This window comes from Ornithodoros turicata, chromosome 1, assembly GCF_037126465.1.
Source record: "Ornithodoros turicata isolate Travis chromosome 1, ASM3712646v1, whole genome shotgun sequence".
NCBI classification, from domain to species: Eukaryota; Metazoa; Arthropoda; class Arachnida; order Ixodida; family Argasidae; genus Ornithodoros; species Ornithodoros turicata.
In genome coordinates, this window is record NC_088201.1 from 204,600,109 (window position 1) to 204,617,855 (window position 17,747).

General features: G+C 44.9%; 1 protein-coding gene across 2 annotated transcripts; it reads left to right on the forward strand.

Moving 5' to 3' along the window:
- LOC135378988 (oocyte zinc finger protein XlCOF15-like) lies at positions 1-7,278 on the forward strand. Of its 2 annotated transcripts, none has more exons than XM_064612200.1 (3): positions 1-2,876; positions 4,956-5,073; positions 6,311-7,278. In XM_064612200.1, the coding sequence occupies exons 2-3, from the start codon at positions 4,977-4,979 to the stop codon at positions 6,871-6,873; spliced, it is 660 nt and encodes a 219-aa protein (XP_064468270.1). In that variant the 5' UTR covers positions 1-2,876; positions 4,956-4,976; the 3' UTR covers positions 6,874-7,278. The 2 variants fall into 2 exon arrangements, with proteins under 2 accessions (XP_064468270.1, XP_064468271.1); XM_064612201.1 differs by having other exon boundaries at positions 1-276.
- Positions 7,279-17,747: the final 10,469 nt, after the last annotated feature.

Genomic DNA, 17,747 nt, shown 5'->3' on the forward strand with positions numbered 1-17,747 from the left:
AGTGTCATCGGCATCACGGCATGTCCGCGCCGAACACAGAAATGTGGGAGTAGCACAATCACAATTGTTCTTTAGATGTCGTTGCTCCACTATGTCATGTTGCCCAATAGTGTTGAAGTATAACTACATAGAGAGCCGTGGCATCACCTACCGTAGGATCATCGATTTGGCATCGGAAACCATAGTCGGAAACCACCATTCACAGTAGGAAGAAGGGCGCTTTGTCTTTGAAGGCTACTTCTTAGGTTATAGATACGGCGGTGACCCTCTACTGAGGTGAGAGCGCTTCATGGCATGCTGGCTTACAGTTCTTGTATCTGGTCTTGCGGGTTGATTTGTACGGTACTGTTGATTTCCCAACCTGACCGGGAAAGGCCGGGTCAAGCTAACACAGCCGTACTAGATTACCACTAAACACATAAAGTATCACTAAACTAGCTAAGCTACCTAAAGAACTATGCCAGGTACAGACCAATACTCACATTATTGTAATGGCTGCAGGGTGTCCACAAATCTGACACATTATAAGCATCTGCCAAAGTTTATTGGCATTCGGGACTTCTCAAGGCAGTCTGCAGGGATCGTAATGAAGCTGAAGTGGGAAAAAAATAACGTATTCGCACTACATTTTATGCTGGAGGAATTTCACGTCATTCACATACAGTTTGTATCAGATTTGCCGTTGGGTCCTGTTCTTTGCTTGCGTATCGAGAACAACAATGTGAAATGAATGAATGTGAAACAAAAGTCTGCATTTTATTGCGTCGTATGCTAATTAAAGTGCTTTTTAAGGCAACGTCACTGGGAACAATGCTTCATTGCGAGGGACTATCTAATTTATTGCGCGTATACAATGTGTTTGAAGAGAAACCGGCACCACTCTCAGTGCGTGGCGAGAGGGATAAAAAGTCTTGTCCAGGGAACATTCTTGCTCCTTTGCTTGCTCATGCTCAACTCACTCACCACCTTGAGCATGAATGAGCGTCTCATGAGAGAGTTTTTCCAAAGTTGGGGATGCCTTTGCAGCAGAATTCTAGGTAACCTGTTACTCTAACTAGGTTTGGCAACTTGCAACTTAACTCTGTACTTTTGTGCCATGGTAACCTCCAGAGGAACTAGCCCCCCTTTTTTTTTTCTTTCTTTTTGTAACCTTTTTTTAGCTCATTCCTTTTTCAGGTAACTATGCCAAAGCAACTTAAGCTAAGTTCCAAGTTACTTTTAATTCCCTTTTCACTAACGTACACTTATTTTCTTGCTTTCTCTTTCTCTGTGTTCTTTGACTGCATTTTTATGCCATAAAACGTGATACTGTATAAGTAGTAATTTTCGCGATGACCTATTTTTCGCGAAATTCGCGAACGCGCTTTTTTCGCGAATTTAAAGTCCCGCGAAATATTCGAACCAATGACAGAAAAATACGTGAAAGAAATATGTAAGAAATTTGACCCAGGACGCTGAGGCAACTTATGTATACGGAGTTTCTTACGCTGTTACACTGCATTGCCTCGCAAAGTGTTCAGTTCGCCGCTGCAACTGGAGACTGTAGTCCCGCCTTGACGTACGAATCCCGCGCGGATGTAAGCCTCCAGTGATTCCGGTTCCTTGTAAGCCTGGCTCATCCAGCAAGCGCGTATGCACTCTGCCACGCGTATAGACCTTTGCAAAAGTTGTCGCATCACTACCAAGTGCCAATCGCACCTGCTCGGTGCGATGACAGGAATGACGGGAGACAGGGCAATTGGGCAATGGCACAGATACGAGCCGAGTAGGACCCCGTAATCGCATCCCTTGCAGTCAAAAGTGCTCAGAAGGAAGACAAATTGAACGAGTTACCCAGTTGTGATACCTTTTATTAGCTTCTTCCAGGAAGTCCAAGGTGGATGGCCCCTAAGATGCAAGGTGGACGCAGCGCGGTACCGCGAATTTAAGGTTCCGCGAATGATCGCGCTTGATCCTGGCTTCTCACAAATTCGCGAATTATTGAGCCCGCGAATTTAAGCACTTATACAGTATTCAATCAATTAATATATTGTATTCAGGAAGTAAGAACCGTTGTGATTGAAATGAAGCTGAACCATTGTGCACCCACAGGGACTAAGATGCAACGCGTTTGAATTGTTGGACATAAGTGAAAACGATCTAAGCCTGTTGCACTCCTCCGCAGGCAACTCAAGGTCTAAATCAACTGCTCATGAGTGCAGCACCTGTGTGGTGCTATTTTATGTACAAAGTAACTTGGAAGTGACTCGTTCCTGCCTTAAGTAACTCTGTAACTTATTTAAATTTTTCACACGCTAACTTAGCCAGTAACGAGTTATTTTTTACGGGTAACTTCTCGATCTATGCCTTGCAGTGGTCTTGCTTATTGATTTATTCTTTATTATATGTACATCAAGGTGGGCAATTGCATGACTCAGGGGCTAAATCGTTTGGTCATCGTAACTGAAACACAGTTTTTGAATCACACTGAGAATCTTAAGGCAGATAAACTGGTAGTAACGAAAAAAAAAAAAAACACCAACAAGATCCCGATAACAGGAGCGAAGTGCTGGTTCCGAAATAAGCTATGTCTCGGTTACACACAACGTTGGAGGGAAGCGGCAATCATACCTGGACAGAGAGGGAGGTACAAGGGGGCGTTGAAACTTGAAACGACGGTCTAGCCGGGCTGAGGTGCGAGATGGAGGGAAGATCGAACGGGTGATAAGTAGGGCCTGACCTCTTAGGGTTATACCCGATGATGCCCGATATTCACCTCCCGATTCTAATCAGGAAAAACAGCGTTTAACCCAGTATTTCCCCGAAAACTGCTGGGCCAGGGGAATCCGAAGTCATCACGACTAACACACAACTTTGGAAACTGGTGTCGTAACTGCGTAAGTATGCTAATACAAACTGTCGAGACACAGACCGTGCTGCCTGTTAGATGCACAGACTAAATATTGATACTCTGTGTCTACTGGAGTGTCGTGTGTATTATGCAGAGTAAACCACAAAGACTTGTACCTGGTCCAACGCGATTCAACCGGAGTTACGTTCAGTCGGGTTAGTTTCAGCCCTATCGTACCCGAATGGTTGAAGCAAAATATAACTCCATATTTATATATCTTCATTATCACTTTAACCTCTATCACTACGTCAGAAACGGAGGCGCCTCACTCTTTTTCACGCCATTTATTTTCACAATCCAATACTAAAAGAACATTTGCTGACCGCACACTGGTTTATCTCATTGTGTATTGATCATCAACATAACGTGGGAATACCATTCTGCAAGACCGATTTATTATCTAACTCTTTTGTACCGCGAACAAGTTTCGACTGGAACCACCTTCCATCTTCAGCAATAATCCAATTAGTTAATTAATCCAATGAATCCAATCAATTTTCAACTGTGTATTGCTAATTTCATATAACCACTGCCCTCTGTAGTGCTTGGTAGTGAGGGTAGTATAAATAAATAAATAAAGGAAGCAGGGTCGATAGCCACAGTTGCTTCGTGGCGCTAACACAAATTTAAAAAAAAAAAGATGCAAGGTCGAGGTCTTATCAGCAAAGCATGTGCATATATGTCTCCGAGAATGTAACAAGGTCTGTCGTGGCCCAGTTGCAAGGGAAGAGTAAAGGTTCTAGCTATAGTTGAACAGCAGGATGTGGAAAGGGGGAGTCTGAGTCTGTCCCACGAATCAATTTTTGGTCGGCATTCACTGTGTGTGCTCTCTCTCGTGCTGGCCTTTGTTGTCTCCCCCCTCACAGCAGGGTCTAAACGATCTGTGTGAATCATGTACGATCTGTACTCACAAAAGAAATGTTCTTTTGAATACAACCACTCCCCTGGCGGAGCTTAAGGTGACACCACTGGAACAACGTCGTTATTGATTTCATAACGAACCCTGAGACTGGGGGAGAACACAGAAAAACAGGAGTCTCAAACACAGCTGAAAGTTTGTTTTATCCCACACAGATACATACTTACATCAAGGGGGAAAAGGGGAGGGTAGGAAACAGAAGGACTGCCAATGACATTTCCTGACCGTACATGTCTCTAAGGTTTCCCGTAGAATTCTTTTTCATTGTGTAGAGATTAGGGATGTGCCAACTGAATACACGAATCCTAGGCAGGGATTTGAGCTTCGGGAATCCGAATCCCAGTGCCCAAAACGGCGAATCGAATCTTTCGAGTCCACCGACCATGTTTGTTCGTTTATTTTTCAAATTGGCAGTCCTTCTGTTTCCTACGCGGAGCAGTTGAAAATGTTTCCCCCTTTTCTCCTTCCCTTTCCCCCCTTGATGTATATATATCTGTGTGGTATCGAATAAACTTTCAGCTGTGTTTGAGACTCCTGTTTAGTGCGTTTTTTTCCCCGTAGCCTCAGGGTTCGTTATAAAGACCAATTATCACCAGCTCGCAGCTCTTATCGTCGTTATATTCGAGACATGACCTTCTCGTCCTAATGTGGTGCACAGCACAATAGACGCTTCTCCGTTGTTGGTCGGGGTCAATTCTCGTGCGCCATATCCAGACCCTGTAGAGTCCATCGTACTTTTTAATCCACGTTCTTGCCACCCGTCTTCCCCCTTGGGGCGCGCGCGCAGTGTTGCTTTAACAACATTGGAAATACTAGCGTGGACATTTTTGCCGATATTTTGTCATTCTTATCTTCTTTGTACCATTTTTATCTTCTTGTAAGTTAAACACCTTTTTCGTGCACCTCTATGTAGGCTCATGCTGTCGGCGGGCTTCTAACACCAATACATAAATAAATCTTAGGACGGTGACGATGGAAACGAAAACGTGAACTAGTAACGCAGGAGTAACAGAGAGTCGTAACCGAGTGTAGAGGGAGTAATGGAGGTAAAATGGAGGAGTACCAGAAACAAATGGGTTTTTAGACCCTTCCGGATTATGCGTTCGATTTCTAGCCAATCAAATGGCTTCATAATTTTCATTGCAGAGACATCTTGGCGCACGTGCCATGTCACTGTATGGCGTGGGCATCACCAGAGTGTCCAACTTGGTCCAGGCATCGGCACGGACGTGCTCCAGGGCCACACAGACACCAAGCTATCGCTGTACGTACGCCCCCATGCCAGGCATTTATTTATCTTTGCGTTTTTTTTTTGTTCTTCGATAGAGGGTCAATTAACATGAGTGGTCTATACAGGGTGTTCTATGAGAGGATGTCACTAAATCCCTAAAACACGTCTCTTACTCGAGAAAATTATTAAACCACTTGGAAGACGCTTGCACACAATATTGCCACAGTTTGAGGTTTTGTCTCCGTTGCATGTTAATGTTACTCCGTGGGACTCCGCAAAAAAATGATCTACAAAGATGGTGACACAGGTAACCCCTTGGGGTATCAGGCACATACATACGTAGTATCGCGTTCCCAAAGTGCGCAGAGTTTATTTTTCGAACGAGTTATCACTGCCTGTACGTACGAGTAAATAAATGCATCCCTCGCACGCATAGAAATCGTAAGAAGAGGCTAGAAGAAAAGCTGGGAGAGAGAGTGATGGGAGAGAGCAAAGGAGTTGTACGAGGGCAACGCCTTTTCCCAATGTCCAAGTCAGGGAGGCGCCATGATCGATATTTTGGATTTGGCTGGATTCACCACTGCCTTTCGCACAACCTACTACTATACTAGAGACCTGGCCATCCGCAAAGCTCCCAGCACCGGGGTAGTAGTTCTGACAATCGCCGCTTGGCTATGGGATTTGGCGCTAGCTCGCACTATTCATTACCACGTGACTTGCCGAAACCGCGGCAATACATGCTAGGCTGTGTTGACGACGACGAAGCAATAAGCGTAGCGCGTGCTTAGCAACAGCCTGTGTAGCACGAAAGACGGTGGCAAGAGTGACAGTGTCATTCCCTCTCCCCAATAATGCTATGTGGCGCTTGCAGTGGCCACTACCGTAACTGTCCCATGACCCGGCTCTCCCATAGGCGATCGCCAGTTGTCCAGGTCTCTAGTATAGAGTACGTCGTGGTGAAGACCAGGTGCGTTCACCGCAATGGTATCCAATCCACTGCAAGTCGCCTCCGCTGGGCTCCGTGTGCCATGCCGTGTGCGAAGTGTGTTTCTTTTTGTCTGCCATCACCCGTGCACTTTGATCCCGTAGGGACTGAGCATTGTACGGCTTAAACCTTGTGCTGCGACACAAAAGAACGGCGCACGGAACTCGTAGGAGACACCGTTCGTGAGACGCTAGGCCTACCGTATCAATCATGGTGGCTCCCATGTTGAGATGCCCCCCTCCGTTGGCTTGGTTTTTAGTTATTATGAGAGCTCTATGCTCGCAGGTAACAAGGGCAGCAACACTCGCATGAGCAAGCGCAGCAGGACTCGCGCAGTGCGTCACAGGCTGCGCGACGCCTGCACCAACACCATCTTCTCCATGGCCAAGTGGAACGGGAACCAGAAACCCTTTGTCTGCCAACTGTGCCTCAGGTCGTTCTCAACCAGGTCCCTACTGACCAGCCACTTGGAGTGCGTGCACGACGGAGAGGGAAAGTACGTCTGTGCCGTGTGCGAGAAGGAGTTTGTCTACAAGGACAGCCTGGAGCGCCACGAGCAGTTGCATTCCAACGACAGCCGATATACGTGCCAACGGTGCGGCCGGACCTTCAGGGACCACACTAACCTGTGTGCGCACGTTCTGGTCGACGGCGGGGACAGGCCGTACGCGTGTACCCGCTGCGGAAGCACCTTCTCGGCGCTCACCTCTCTGAAGCAGCACACGGTGTCCGTCCACACCAAGGACTTTGAGTTCCCGTGTCACCTGTGCGGAGAGGGCTTTTCGTTTCCGCGCGCGCTTAAGAGGCATCTGCAGAGAAAGCATGCGGGTGCCGTGTGCAAGGAGTGATCCCATGGGTGCCTTCGTGCAGAGCCAAACTACAATGTGTCTGTGCTGGTCATGCAGCGTCGGCAGTTTCGTAAAGCAGGCTTCACCTCAAGCAGAAGCTTCGGGTGAAGCCCACCCTTGGGAGATGTCATTCGCTATTCGCCGAATAGTCGGAAATCCGAATGTTGGGCATTCGATTCGCGAACGAAATACTTCGAGTGATTGACAGTTGATTCGAATGCGAGAACTCGAATATCCACGCGCCGTGAAATTCCGTGCCAAACGAAGGATTCCGCGTTATTTCGCGGAAAACCTGGGGCTTTAGCTATCCCCCTACGTCCATTTCTGCTATCCCTTCAATCAGGGATATCGCTACACCATCACCCCCAGGGGGGTGTACACTCTCCCTGCATTTTTGCACCCCCCCCCCCCCCCCCCCCCCCCCCCGAAATTTCTCAGGTGATCCCACCCATCCGTTCTGGTAGTGAGTCCGGTGCAGTGAATTGCATCCAGTACTGTCAAACTTGGGCTGTAGGACCACAGTCATGCAGGTGATTGTACCATGCATTTGTCCAAAATCATTTGAAAGTGACTGTTCAAAGCATATATTGCGGGCATATACGAGCAAAAATGCGTGCGGGCATGCAAACTCAATGTGGATCATCAAGAACCATTTGCAGCCAACTCAATCAAGCGAGGTATTCTGCTTTTTTTGTCTAAGGTTTTCACCGTTGGTTGCAAGTATTCATTGAGCTTTGTGAGACAAGGTGCTAGTCTTTTTTTCTTTGTCGGTCGTGCAATTCTGCATCTTAATTTTGAAATGCCGTTCATAATGAATCTGTATTCTAATGTAATAACATGTACAAATAAAACGGGAAAGCTGCGCAGATATGTCAACATTGTGCCACGATTCTTTCTGTGTCTAAAAAAAAATTTACAAGTAAAGAGAAAACGGTTGAGAGCATTAAACAGTTTAAATGCATTAAGTTTGCCGCGTGACTAGGGTATTAGAAAGTAAAGCGCCATCCACCCTCGTGCTGGTCAGAATGAAAAGAACATGCCAAGCTGGGTTTCTTTGTGGATTTGAAATCAAAGAAGCAAGAACAACCATATTGACATCGTATTTAAAAATCTGCAATGGGTCGAAAATTAGTCGAACCCTCTGTTTGTACTTGCTTTGTCTTTGTTCCACAGACACTTCACTCTAACGGCGACGTGGTAGCACGGCGGCGGTCAGTGCTGACACAATAACGCGCCTTTTACATAAAGGCGCCGAGCTCAGGATCGCACCGTTGCAATCCAACAACCATGAAGCGTCGTTTGCTGATTAACGTGCATTCGCGACTCCGACTGGTGATGAATTATTTCTATCACTTAAATGACTTAGGCCAAGGTAGCAGGCTTGGTTGACTGGCGAGATGTTCCTGGCGAGATTCTGCGAAAAACCCGGTGGGTGAGTTAACCCCCGTGACATGAGCTACGTGCAGGGACAGTCAACGCAAGGCGGTAATTCATGGCTATGCTCCTGTTGGAACCACTACTAATCTTATCTTTGATATCGCACAAGTCTTTCAAAATCCTGAACGACCATTGACGGGCTGAACCACACCAGCTCCGGTGGCGCAGCGGTAACGCGTGCGCTTGGAGACTGGGAGGTTCGTGGTTCGAATCCGCGGGCCGGCTGTGCCGTCTGGGGTTTTTCCTGGGTTTCCCTCAGATGTGTAATAGGCGTATGCCGGCACAGTTCCCCTGAAGTCGGCCCATGGACGCAGCTATCTTCCCCCCACTTCCACTTCACGCTTTCCTCTCCTCCTCTCCACCACCTTTCCCTTCCCGAGAAACATGCCGCCTAATCAGGCAGGCAGACCTCTCGGTTCCTCCCAACGACACTCCTCCTCCTCCTCCCCGGCTGAACCACAAGTTCAACATAAGAAAAGCAACTGGGAACGAGATTACAGGAAGTGACATCATGCCTCAACGTGAAGCGAGGCGGGTCGTTTTTTGAATAGATGCCGTAAGTTTTCTACCTTCATTTGAAATAATTTAGCGTTTTTATTGAAAATAACTGCTTAATATCGATAAATTAGTCGTTCCTCTACCTGCTGCAACTGTTTTTCTTCCTTTATACACGATTAAACAATAGTTAACACGATTTTGCTTCATGTCGTCCCCAGCGATGGATTATGCTTTTATCATTTTTCCTAATCAATCTTCATATCAATGAACACACCGAGGCCAAATTTCAATTGATCAGTGCATTCCTCGTCTAAATACATCTACTTCTCGTGATATATCCGCTGTTTTATTACAGTATTCCCCCTTACTTCACGTTTTCTGAAGGAGCACAGAATCCACGGCTACATTCACAGAGTAAGTAATGCTATGTTGTCCCTAAATACGTTCCCAAGACCACTTCAGAAATTGAACTCATTTAATTTGACTAATGAACTACCTCGCGCGACACACCTCCTGGCCGAAGCATTTCTTCGCATTTCGATGTAGAGCTCAGAAGAATGTTTTTTAATCCAGCCTTAGTGTAACTCTGCTAAAGAAGTAGGCATTATGGTATATTCCAGAAATCAGTTTCACCTCCTTTCCCCAACTTTTTTCATCACTCAACTCTCACACTTAACGGCACGACGCATCTCCTATCCACTTACCGATGATTCTTGCCAATCTTAGAAATTTTACTCCCCCACCCAGACTAAATATATTTGTATTGTCTGTAAATAGAAATCATGCCCTGCTCTAGAAATGAATTTCATGTCATTTGTTCAATTCTTTATTTCCAGAAATTGCATGGTTTGTCCTACATTCCATCCCAGCCGTCAGCAGAAATTATTGCCTCTTTTAAAAATATTTCTTCCCCACTCAGGCTGAGTGTATATAGACAAGGTTTTGGAGTTGTCACTGCAGATTTGGAATCATTCCGGAATCATTCCAGATTTATCAGAGTCCCAAACAAAATTGCAATGGAATGGCCGAGGCTCTCCTAGGAATGGTATGGGAATGAAATTAGTCATTTCTCTGCAGGAATTGTGGTAGTTTCGCTTTTAACCCAACCTTCCCTATGGGTCCTCCATCTTGTATAGTTTTGTGTTATGTATTCTTTTAATTTACCATAAGAAATTTAATGAAATTATAACAACCCCACTGGTTCCTGCCTTTGCAAGCACGCACTGCACCTGCACACCGTCAAGATCAAATGGTCTTTGTATCTTGTTTTGTTTCTTTTTTGTGCTGGGTGATGTAAATCTCATCTGGCACTTTTGGGCTAGCTGACTACGTAAACTCACTTCATTTACGCACCTCAGAGCTGACTACGGTTACCCGTCCCTTCCAGGAGTTGACACTGTAACTGAACCGTAACCGAAAACCGCAAAAAAAATTTTTTTTTAAACCAGTACCGAACTGTAAACTTGTTTTCTCTCCCCTTGAACGAACTGGAACTGAACCGAAAAAATATGATGCAGTAACCGGTTCGCCATACGGTAAAAAAAGCACGGAGAAAGGGAAAACAGGAGCAGCACCCTCTTTTTAACGGCGTGCAACGTGTCTGCCTGCGCATGGGGCTGTGGGATACGCCTATGTACCACGTGGCCACTTTCTTCTCGCTTCTTTTTTTTTTCCTTTATGAATTGGCGATAGCTTTTTGCAATGGAGTTCAATGGTATGCTAGCTGTACATATGCCATTTCCCAGCACGTTTTGGTGCAGTAAAAGATTATCTGCTGTTAACTGCATCGTTCTTTGTACATGAAGCGTAGAGGCGAGGGAGTAAGACAAAGAAAGAAGGAGCAAGCCATCGCCAGAACCTGATATTAATTCTCACATGTGGTACACTGATTAGCACAGCACACATAAACCGGTTCGAACTGATTGATATTGGTTTAAAAGCGTTATTTTGGTTGCACTGAACTGGAACCAAACCGATAACCTTGAACTCGAGGTGAACCCAAAAAATAACGGTTTCGAGCCCTGGTGCCTTTTTTTTTTCTTTGATATAATTAAAGGAATGGAATGGGGTTGTCAAGCCATTACAGGAGTGGGAATTCACAACACCTTTCCATTCCATTATTTATTAATTAACGGAATGGAATTTGGAATTAAACGGAATGGAATTATCACAGATGTCCATTCTTCGGATTAGAATGGAATGGGGATCCCATTCCACAACCTTGATATAGACGCTGCACTGCTCATTTCCGAACCACTTGCCAATCTTTCTTTCCAATGTTCAAAATGCTTTTACCCATCTCACAGTGAAGATAAGTTTGTGCATCCTAAATACACATTCTGAAGCATTCCAGAAACAAATTTCATGTCATATACTACTCACTGCTGTACCACTCAACTTCCACATTCCAGGGCACGACCTTCGAAGCACCTGCTGACGTTTCTTTCCAAACTGAAAAATATTTCTACCTCACACTCATACAAGGTAACTTCATATTTTCTGACTCATTCCAGAGATCAATTTCACCTTATGTCCCAATCCTTTCATCACCTGCCCCACAAATTTGGCTGCACGGCTCATTTTCGGAGCACTGGCTCATCTTTTAATTGTTAAAAATATTTCTACCTCACTCAGGCTCAAGATAAATCCAGGTTTTATCAGTAGAAACCCTGAAGCAATCCAGAAATCAATTTCATTTCATTAACTGCACTTTTTATTCACACAGTGACCACATTTTGGAAATACTGCTCCTGTCTTAAGCAGTGTGCGAATTTATCTCCGATGTTAAAAATACTTCTACCCCACTCAGGCCAAGGTACGTGCATATCCTTCAAGTAGATATTCTACAGCACTCGACAGCACGTCTCATGTCATTCACTCAATTATTTCACCACTCAACTTGCACGATGAAAGATGGATATCACAGAAAAGGTTAGCCACCTGTGGTACTCACATCTTCTGGATTTCCGGCCCAGGGCTCTACAAATTCCTGGACCGGAAATCCACAATATCTGTCTTCACGTCCTACAGCTGGCTAACCTTTTCAATGACTTCTATATTTCATTGTTAATTTCTTAGGCAATTTGAGGCTTGTATGTCTTTGTCCTTTCTATGTTGTTCCAGCCTCAGAACATCAGTTCTCTCATGTTCAACTTGCATGTTCCAGGGCATGTCAAATCTCCCAACCACCTGCCGATCTTTCTTTCCAATTTTAAAAATATTTCTACCTCACACACATTTAAGGTAAGTTCATATTCTATAGATAGACACTCTAAACCCTTCCAGAAATCAATTTCATATCACTTCTGCAATAATTTCATCAAACACCTCATGCATTTCGCTGAATGGCCCATTTCTCAAGCACTTACCCGTGTTTCTTTCCAATGTTAAAAACGGGATCCAGTTTACGTTCATATCCTATAAGCAGACACTCTGCAGTTTTCCAGAAACCAATTTCACCTCATTTGCTCAATGCTGTCCCCACCCACCTCTTACATTACGCTGTAGTACCAATCTCCGAGGCACTTGCCGATATTTCTTTCTAATGTTAAGAATATATCCACCCCAACTGGATGCAATTTAGGTCTATATCTTATAAGTAGACACTCTGAAGTTTTCCAAAAACCAATTTCACCTCATTTGCTCGATGCTTTCCCCACCCACCTCTTACATTTCGCTGCAGTACGCATCTCCGAGGCACTTGCCCACATTTTTTTCCAATGTTAAAAATATTTCCACCCCAATGGGGTGCAGTTTAGGTCTATATCTTATAAGTAGACACTCTGATGTTTTCCAAAAACCAATTTCACCTCATTTGCTCGATGCTTTCCCCACCCACCTCTTACATTTCGCTGCAGTACGCATCTCCGAGGCACTTGCCCACATTTTTTTCCAATGTTAAAAATATTTCCACCCCAATGGGGTGCAGTTTAGGTCCATAGCCTATAAATAGACACTCTGAAGTTTTCCAGAAACCAATTTCACCTCATTTGCTCAATGCTTTCCCCACCCACCTCTTACATTTCGCTGCAGTACCCATCTCCGAGGCGTTTGCCGATACTGAACGGCCCATCTCTGAGACACTTTCCGATATTTCTTTCCAATGTTAAAAATATCTATACCCCTGTATATTCAATACAAGCCCATATTCTATAAATAGACACTCTTAAGCAATCCAGAAATCAATTTCACCTCATTTACTTAATGCTTTATTTACCTTGCTTAATGCTTTACCTTGTCCATATTCTGTAAATAGAGCTCTGGTACACTTCAGAAATCATTTTCATCTCATTCACTCCATCTTTTATTCACATAGGACAAATTTCAAGATATCGCTTGTGTCTTCAGCAGTTTGAGAAACTTCTTTCCCGTGTCAAAAAGATTTCTACCCTACAGAGATTCAATTTAAGTCCATATTCTGCATGTAGATGCTCTGATGTGCTCCAGAAATCTGTTTCATCTCATTCAGTTCACTTTTTATTCACATAATGGCCACATTTTGAATATACAGCTCCTGTCTGGAGCAGTTCGCAAAATTTCGTTCCATTGTTAAATATTTTTGTCCACTGATTTCACTTGAAGTCCATATCCTATAAGTTGACATTCGGAATCTATACACAAAATTGAACACCCTGTAACGCGGCATTATGAAGCATACCAGTAAATTATTTTATTTTCAATGCCATACTTGTTTTCTTTCCTTTTTTGATACCTTGCAGCTTTCCCCCTATACTATAATGCCGAATCCTTCTAAGAAATCCCTGCAAATGTAAGAAATGCTGGTGCCACACTACTGCAATGCTTAATCCGTGACTTTTATGACTACAAGTTCTATGCTGTTGTGCAGGTTACTATAACTTTTTTTTGCCTTCTTCCTTTTTATGACAATTGCATGTCATGAAATATATGCTGTCCAACATCTACTTCTGATATTGCTGTGCTTTCATCTTGGTATCCTGGTTTTCTTTTTTCTTTTTTTTTCAGAGCTCCGATCTCCTCCTCTGAACTTCACATAGGTGGAGAAAGAGCACTTTCGTGTGCCTTCTTCCTAGCTGCATCCTAACCGGCTAGCCAAGGAGCTAGGACAACAGAACCATGTAACCAAGAAATTCCTGCGTCTCTTGTGTATTCATATGGCAATTTTATTTCTAATTCTAACCAAGATAAACAGATGTTTTCACATTGTATATAATTTATTTTGAACTATACATAATGTGTTGTTACATTTCACAATCTTAAACAGTTTCTCTGCACATTGAATCTGGTACAGTGCTGGACAAAAGTTTACGGAACGCGCGAGCGGCGTATTTTCTCTTGAAAGAGACACCCTAGCGGCGAGCGGAAGCGGGCGAGTCCACTCGTTCAGAGGGATGGAACAGTGCGCTTGTGGCGACCCACCGTGGTAGTAGTGGTAACTTTGCTTCTGAGTGTAACGAACGCCAAAATGGTTTCGTTTTCGGTCTACTGCACCGAGCGCGAGTGGCTATCGCGGGAAGGAAGTCTCTCCGGTATCGGAGAGACAACAGGGCGATAAGATGAATTTGAGGTGACAACGGACTGCAGTGTCTAGCTTTTTTTCTTAGACAAAAACAGAAAAAATGAACGTATACACTTGAACACACACACACACAAAAGAAGAGGTGGGGGAGACGGTACTGTCTCAATACATTGTCACCCCCCTTTGGCAGCAATAACTGAGGCCATGCGCAAAGGAAGGGAAGCGTATAGCCGACGGACAAGGTCCATGTCTTCACGTAGGACCACTCTGCTTCTATAAATTCCCAGAGTGCGTCCTTGCTCCTTGTAGGCGTCCGTCTCTTGCTCATCCTATTCTTCAGGGTGCCCCAGACGTTTTCGATGATGTTTAAGTCCGGGCTCTGCGCAGGCCATGTCACCTGCATTACGCTGAGGTCGTCGTGCTGGAAATGGTAGCACCCATCCGGGAACGGTCTGTCCAGAGCATAGGCGAGCAGCGTCCGCTCGATGACCTCTGCGTACGCCATGGAATTGAAACGCCCTTCCAGTCGTACCAAAGGCCCGAGTCCATCGTACGACCTTTAGTAGATACCTGCCCCAGTATGTCCACAGTGTGTGGTCCAGTGGTCGGCACACGGTAAGCGTCTGGGGCACCCTGTCGTACGACAGACTCGGGCCTTTGGTACGACTGGAAGGGTGCTTCAATTCCATGGCCTACGCAGAGGTCATCGAGAGGATGCTGCTCCCCTATGCTCTGGACAGGCCGTTCCCGGATGGGTGCTACCATTTCCAGCACGATGGCAGCTCCGTCCACCCTAGCAAAACTGTCCAACGCTTTCTCGACAACCTCAGCGTAATGCAGCTGACATGGCCTGTGCAGAGCTCTGACTTAAACATAATCGAAAACGTCTGGGGCATCCTCAAGAATATGATGGGAAGAGACGGACGCCTACAAGGAGCAAGGATGCACTCTGGGAATTTATAGAAGCAGAGTGGTCCTTGCTACGTGAAGACGTGAACCTTGTCCGTCGGCTACACTCTTCCCTTCCTGTGCGCATGGCCTCAGTTATTGCTGTGAAAGGGGGGCTGACAAAGTATTGAGACAGTATCGTCTCCCCCGCCTCTTTTTTTTTATGTGTGTGTTCAAGGGTACACGCTCTTTTCTTCTGTTTTTGTCTGAAAAAAAAAAAAGAAAAAAGCTAGGCACTGCAGCTCATTGTCACCTCAATTCATCTTAGCGCCCTGTTATCTCTCCGCTAGCGGAGAGACTTCCTTCCCGCGATAACCAATCGTGCTCAGTGCAGTAGACCGAAAACGAAACCATTTTGGCGTTCGTTACACTCAAAAGCAAAGTTACCACCACTACCACAGTGGGTCGCCACAAGCGCACTGTTCCATCCCTGTGAACGAGTGGACTCGCCTGCTTCCGTTCGCCGCTAGGGTGCCTCTGCCCAGAGAAAATACGCCGCTCGCACGTTCCGTAAACTTTTGTTCAGCACTGTACACTAAAACTGACAATGTCCAATTATGATTCCTTAACTCATACCAATCAACAATGTAACGGTGTGGGGCTAAAGTTGTCTTGTAGATAAACGCATTAGTCAGTGGAGTCGAGGATTTATTGCACAGTAGCTGAAGTTACATTGTAGTACAGTTTTATGCCAGTTAAGGAACTTTCTTCACCCTTGCTAATGTTACTGCTGGCAAAGGAAATGTGTCAAGGAATGGGGGATGTGGCTGTGTGGGGCTTAGATGGGTGCTACAAAGACTCTGTGCCCCTATAGTGCTTCCCACGACAGATAAGGTGATGCTCGCACAGGACGGAAAGTTCATGGAAAGAATGCTGGAGAGGTGGAATGTTCTCGATGGCATCACCTGGTGTGTTCTCAGTCCTCTAGTAGAGGAGTCTTCCTCACCATCAGGAGGGATGGCCTTCCTCAACATGAGCTCTGACTGGCAGTGGTGGAATGTACAAGAGAGCGCACATTTCTGGCCCCACGAGTGGCCACTGCCGTTACAACTGACTAACTGGCACGCCTTTGCAGCTGCCAAAGGTCTTTTTTTTTTCTTGCACGTTGCCTCGTGAAACACTTGGGCCTTTGTGGTGGGTGACAGGAACATATGAAGTCCTATAATTTGCGGTGTTCACTCTAGAGGTGTCACCCGATGAAGTGTGCCGCTTTCACTATTACGAATAATCTTGACGGATTCGTTGTCCTCAAAGTTAATAGTTTTACACTGTTGGCGTCCATGTGGGGCGAACAGGCACCTCGGGCATCATTGCTGTTGTTTGCCGTCTCTCTTTTATAGACTTAAGCTGCACAGATGGAATCCTGTAGATCAAACAGATGGAATGTTCAGAATCTGGCTGTCCACTGTTGAGATAAACCTAGTCACTTCTGAAAGGAAGAAGGCCACAAAACGAGATGATTTGTTCTTTCAACACAGTGCATGATTATCATTATATATGTTCAGACTGACAACCACAATGGAATATTTACTAGCTTTTTTAAAATTATTTTCGTACATATATATATATATATATAAAGCTTTTAAGTCCCAAACGTCGCCTCACCAGCAGAATTTGGTCCTTTGGGGGGAGGGGGGGGTATATTTACATGCTTGTCACTCGATATGTGCAATCGCACCAGATTTTAGGGGGGTCCCTTCCAGATATTTCTTTCTGGGGGGGGTCTGGATAAATCACTGATGTAAGATCGTTTGGGAAGTCGTTAATGTATAGTTATGTTTCGCTTATCCGGATTTCACATATCTGGAAAACTTGCATTACCGAGAACAAGCCTGCTACCATAGGACTTGGTCCCGGTTATCCTGGAAGAAGACCAACTTTCTGAGACATTAGCAGGTTGACTCAGTGCATGCTGCGGGTGTGACAAGAATTCTGTCACACGTTGCTATTAATTGCAATCAGCTCACTTTGCATGATTTTTTGAAGTAACAATCTTTTTTTTTCCCTTTTCTGGAGCTATCAAGGAGAGTTTCAAATTTGTCGGGTTCTCCCGGAAAGGACTAAAGATGGGACTGTTCGGTGGTTCATACTATCAAATTGGTAAAAATTCATGTGCCAGGGAACAAACAAAAAAGGCCCAGGGAGTTCTCAGGCAGGGGTATCAACTTTAAGGTTTTCCTGGAAGCTTGCTTGGTTCAGTTATGCGGTATCCAGATAAAAAGGGACGACTACTGAGGTGTCTGGATAATGAGACATGACTGTATATGAGAAAGAGAAGTGGTCCAAGGACAGAATCTTGGCGAACTCCAGAGAGGACAGGCGTTAGACTGGATTCATTATCGTTCATAGAGACAAACTGAGCGATTAGTCAAGGAATGTATCCAAGATAGAATTTTATCATCAATGCCAAGATTGTGCAGTTTATGAAAAAAGAAAAAAAAGAGAGAGTGTGATATGTTATTGGATGCTTTCGAGAAGTCAAGAAATCTGCAGT

What these genes read in the sequence shown, in the direction of transcription:
- LOC135378988 (XM_064612200.1), top strand. Translation starts at nt 4,977, where the DNA reads ATGTCACTGTATGGCGTGGGCATCACCAGAGTGTCCAACTTGGTCCAG. An exon ending in ACAGACACCAAGCTATCGCT is followed by an intron (nt 5,074 to 6,310) that starts GTACGTACGCCC and finishes CTATGCTCGCAG; the next exon opens with GTAACAAGGGCAGCAACACT.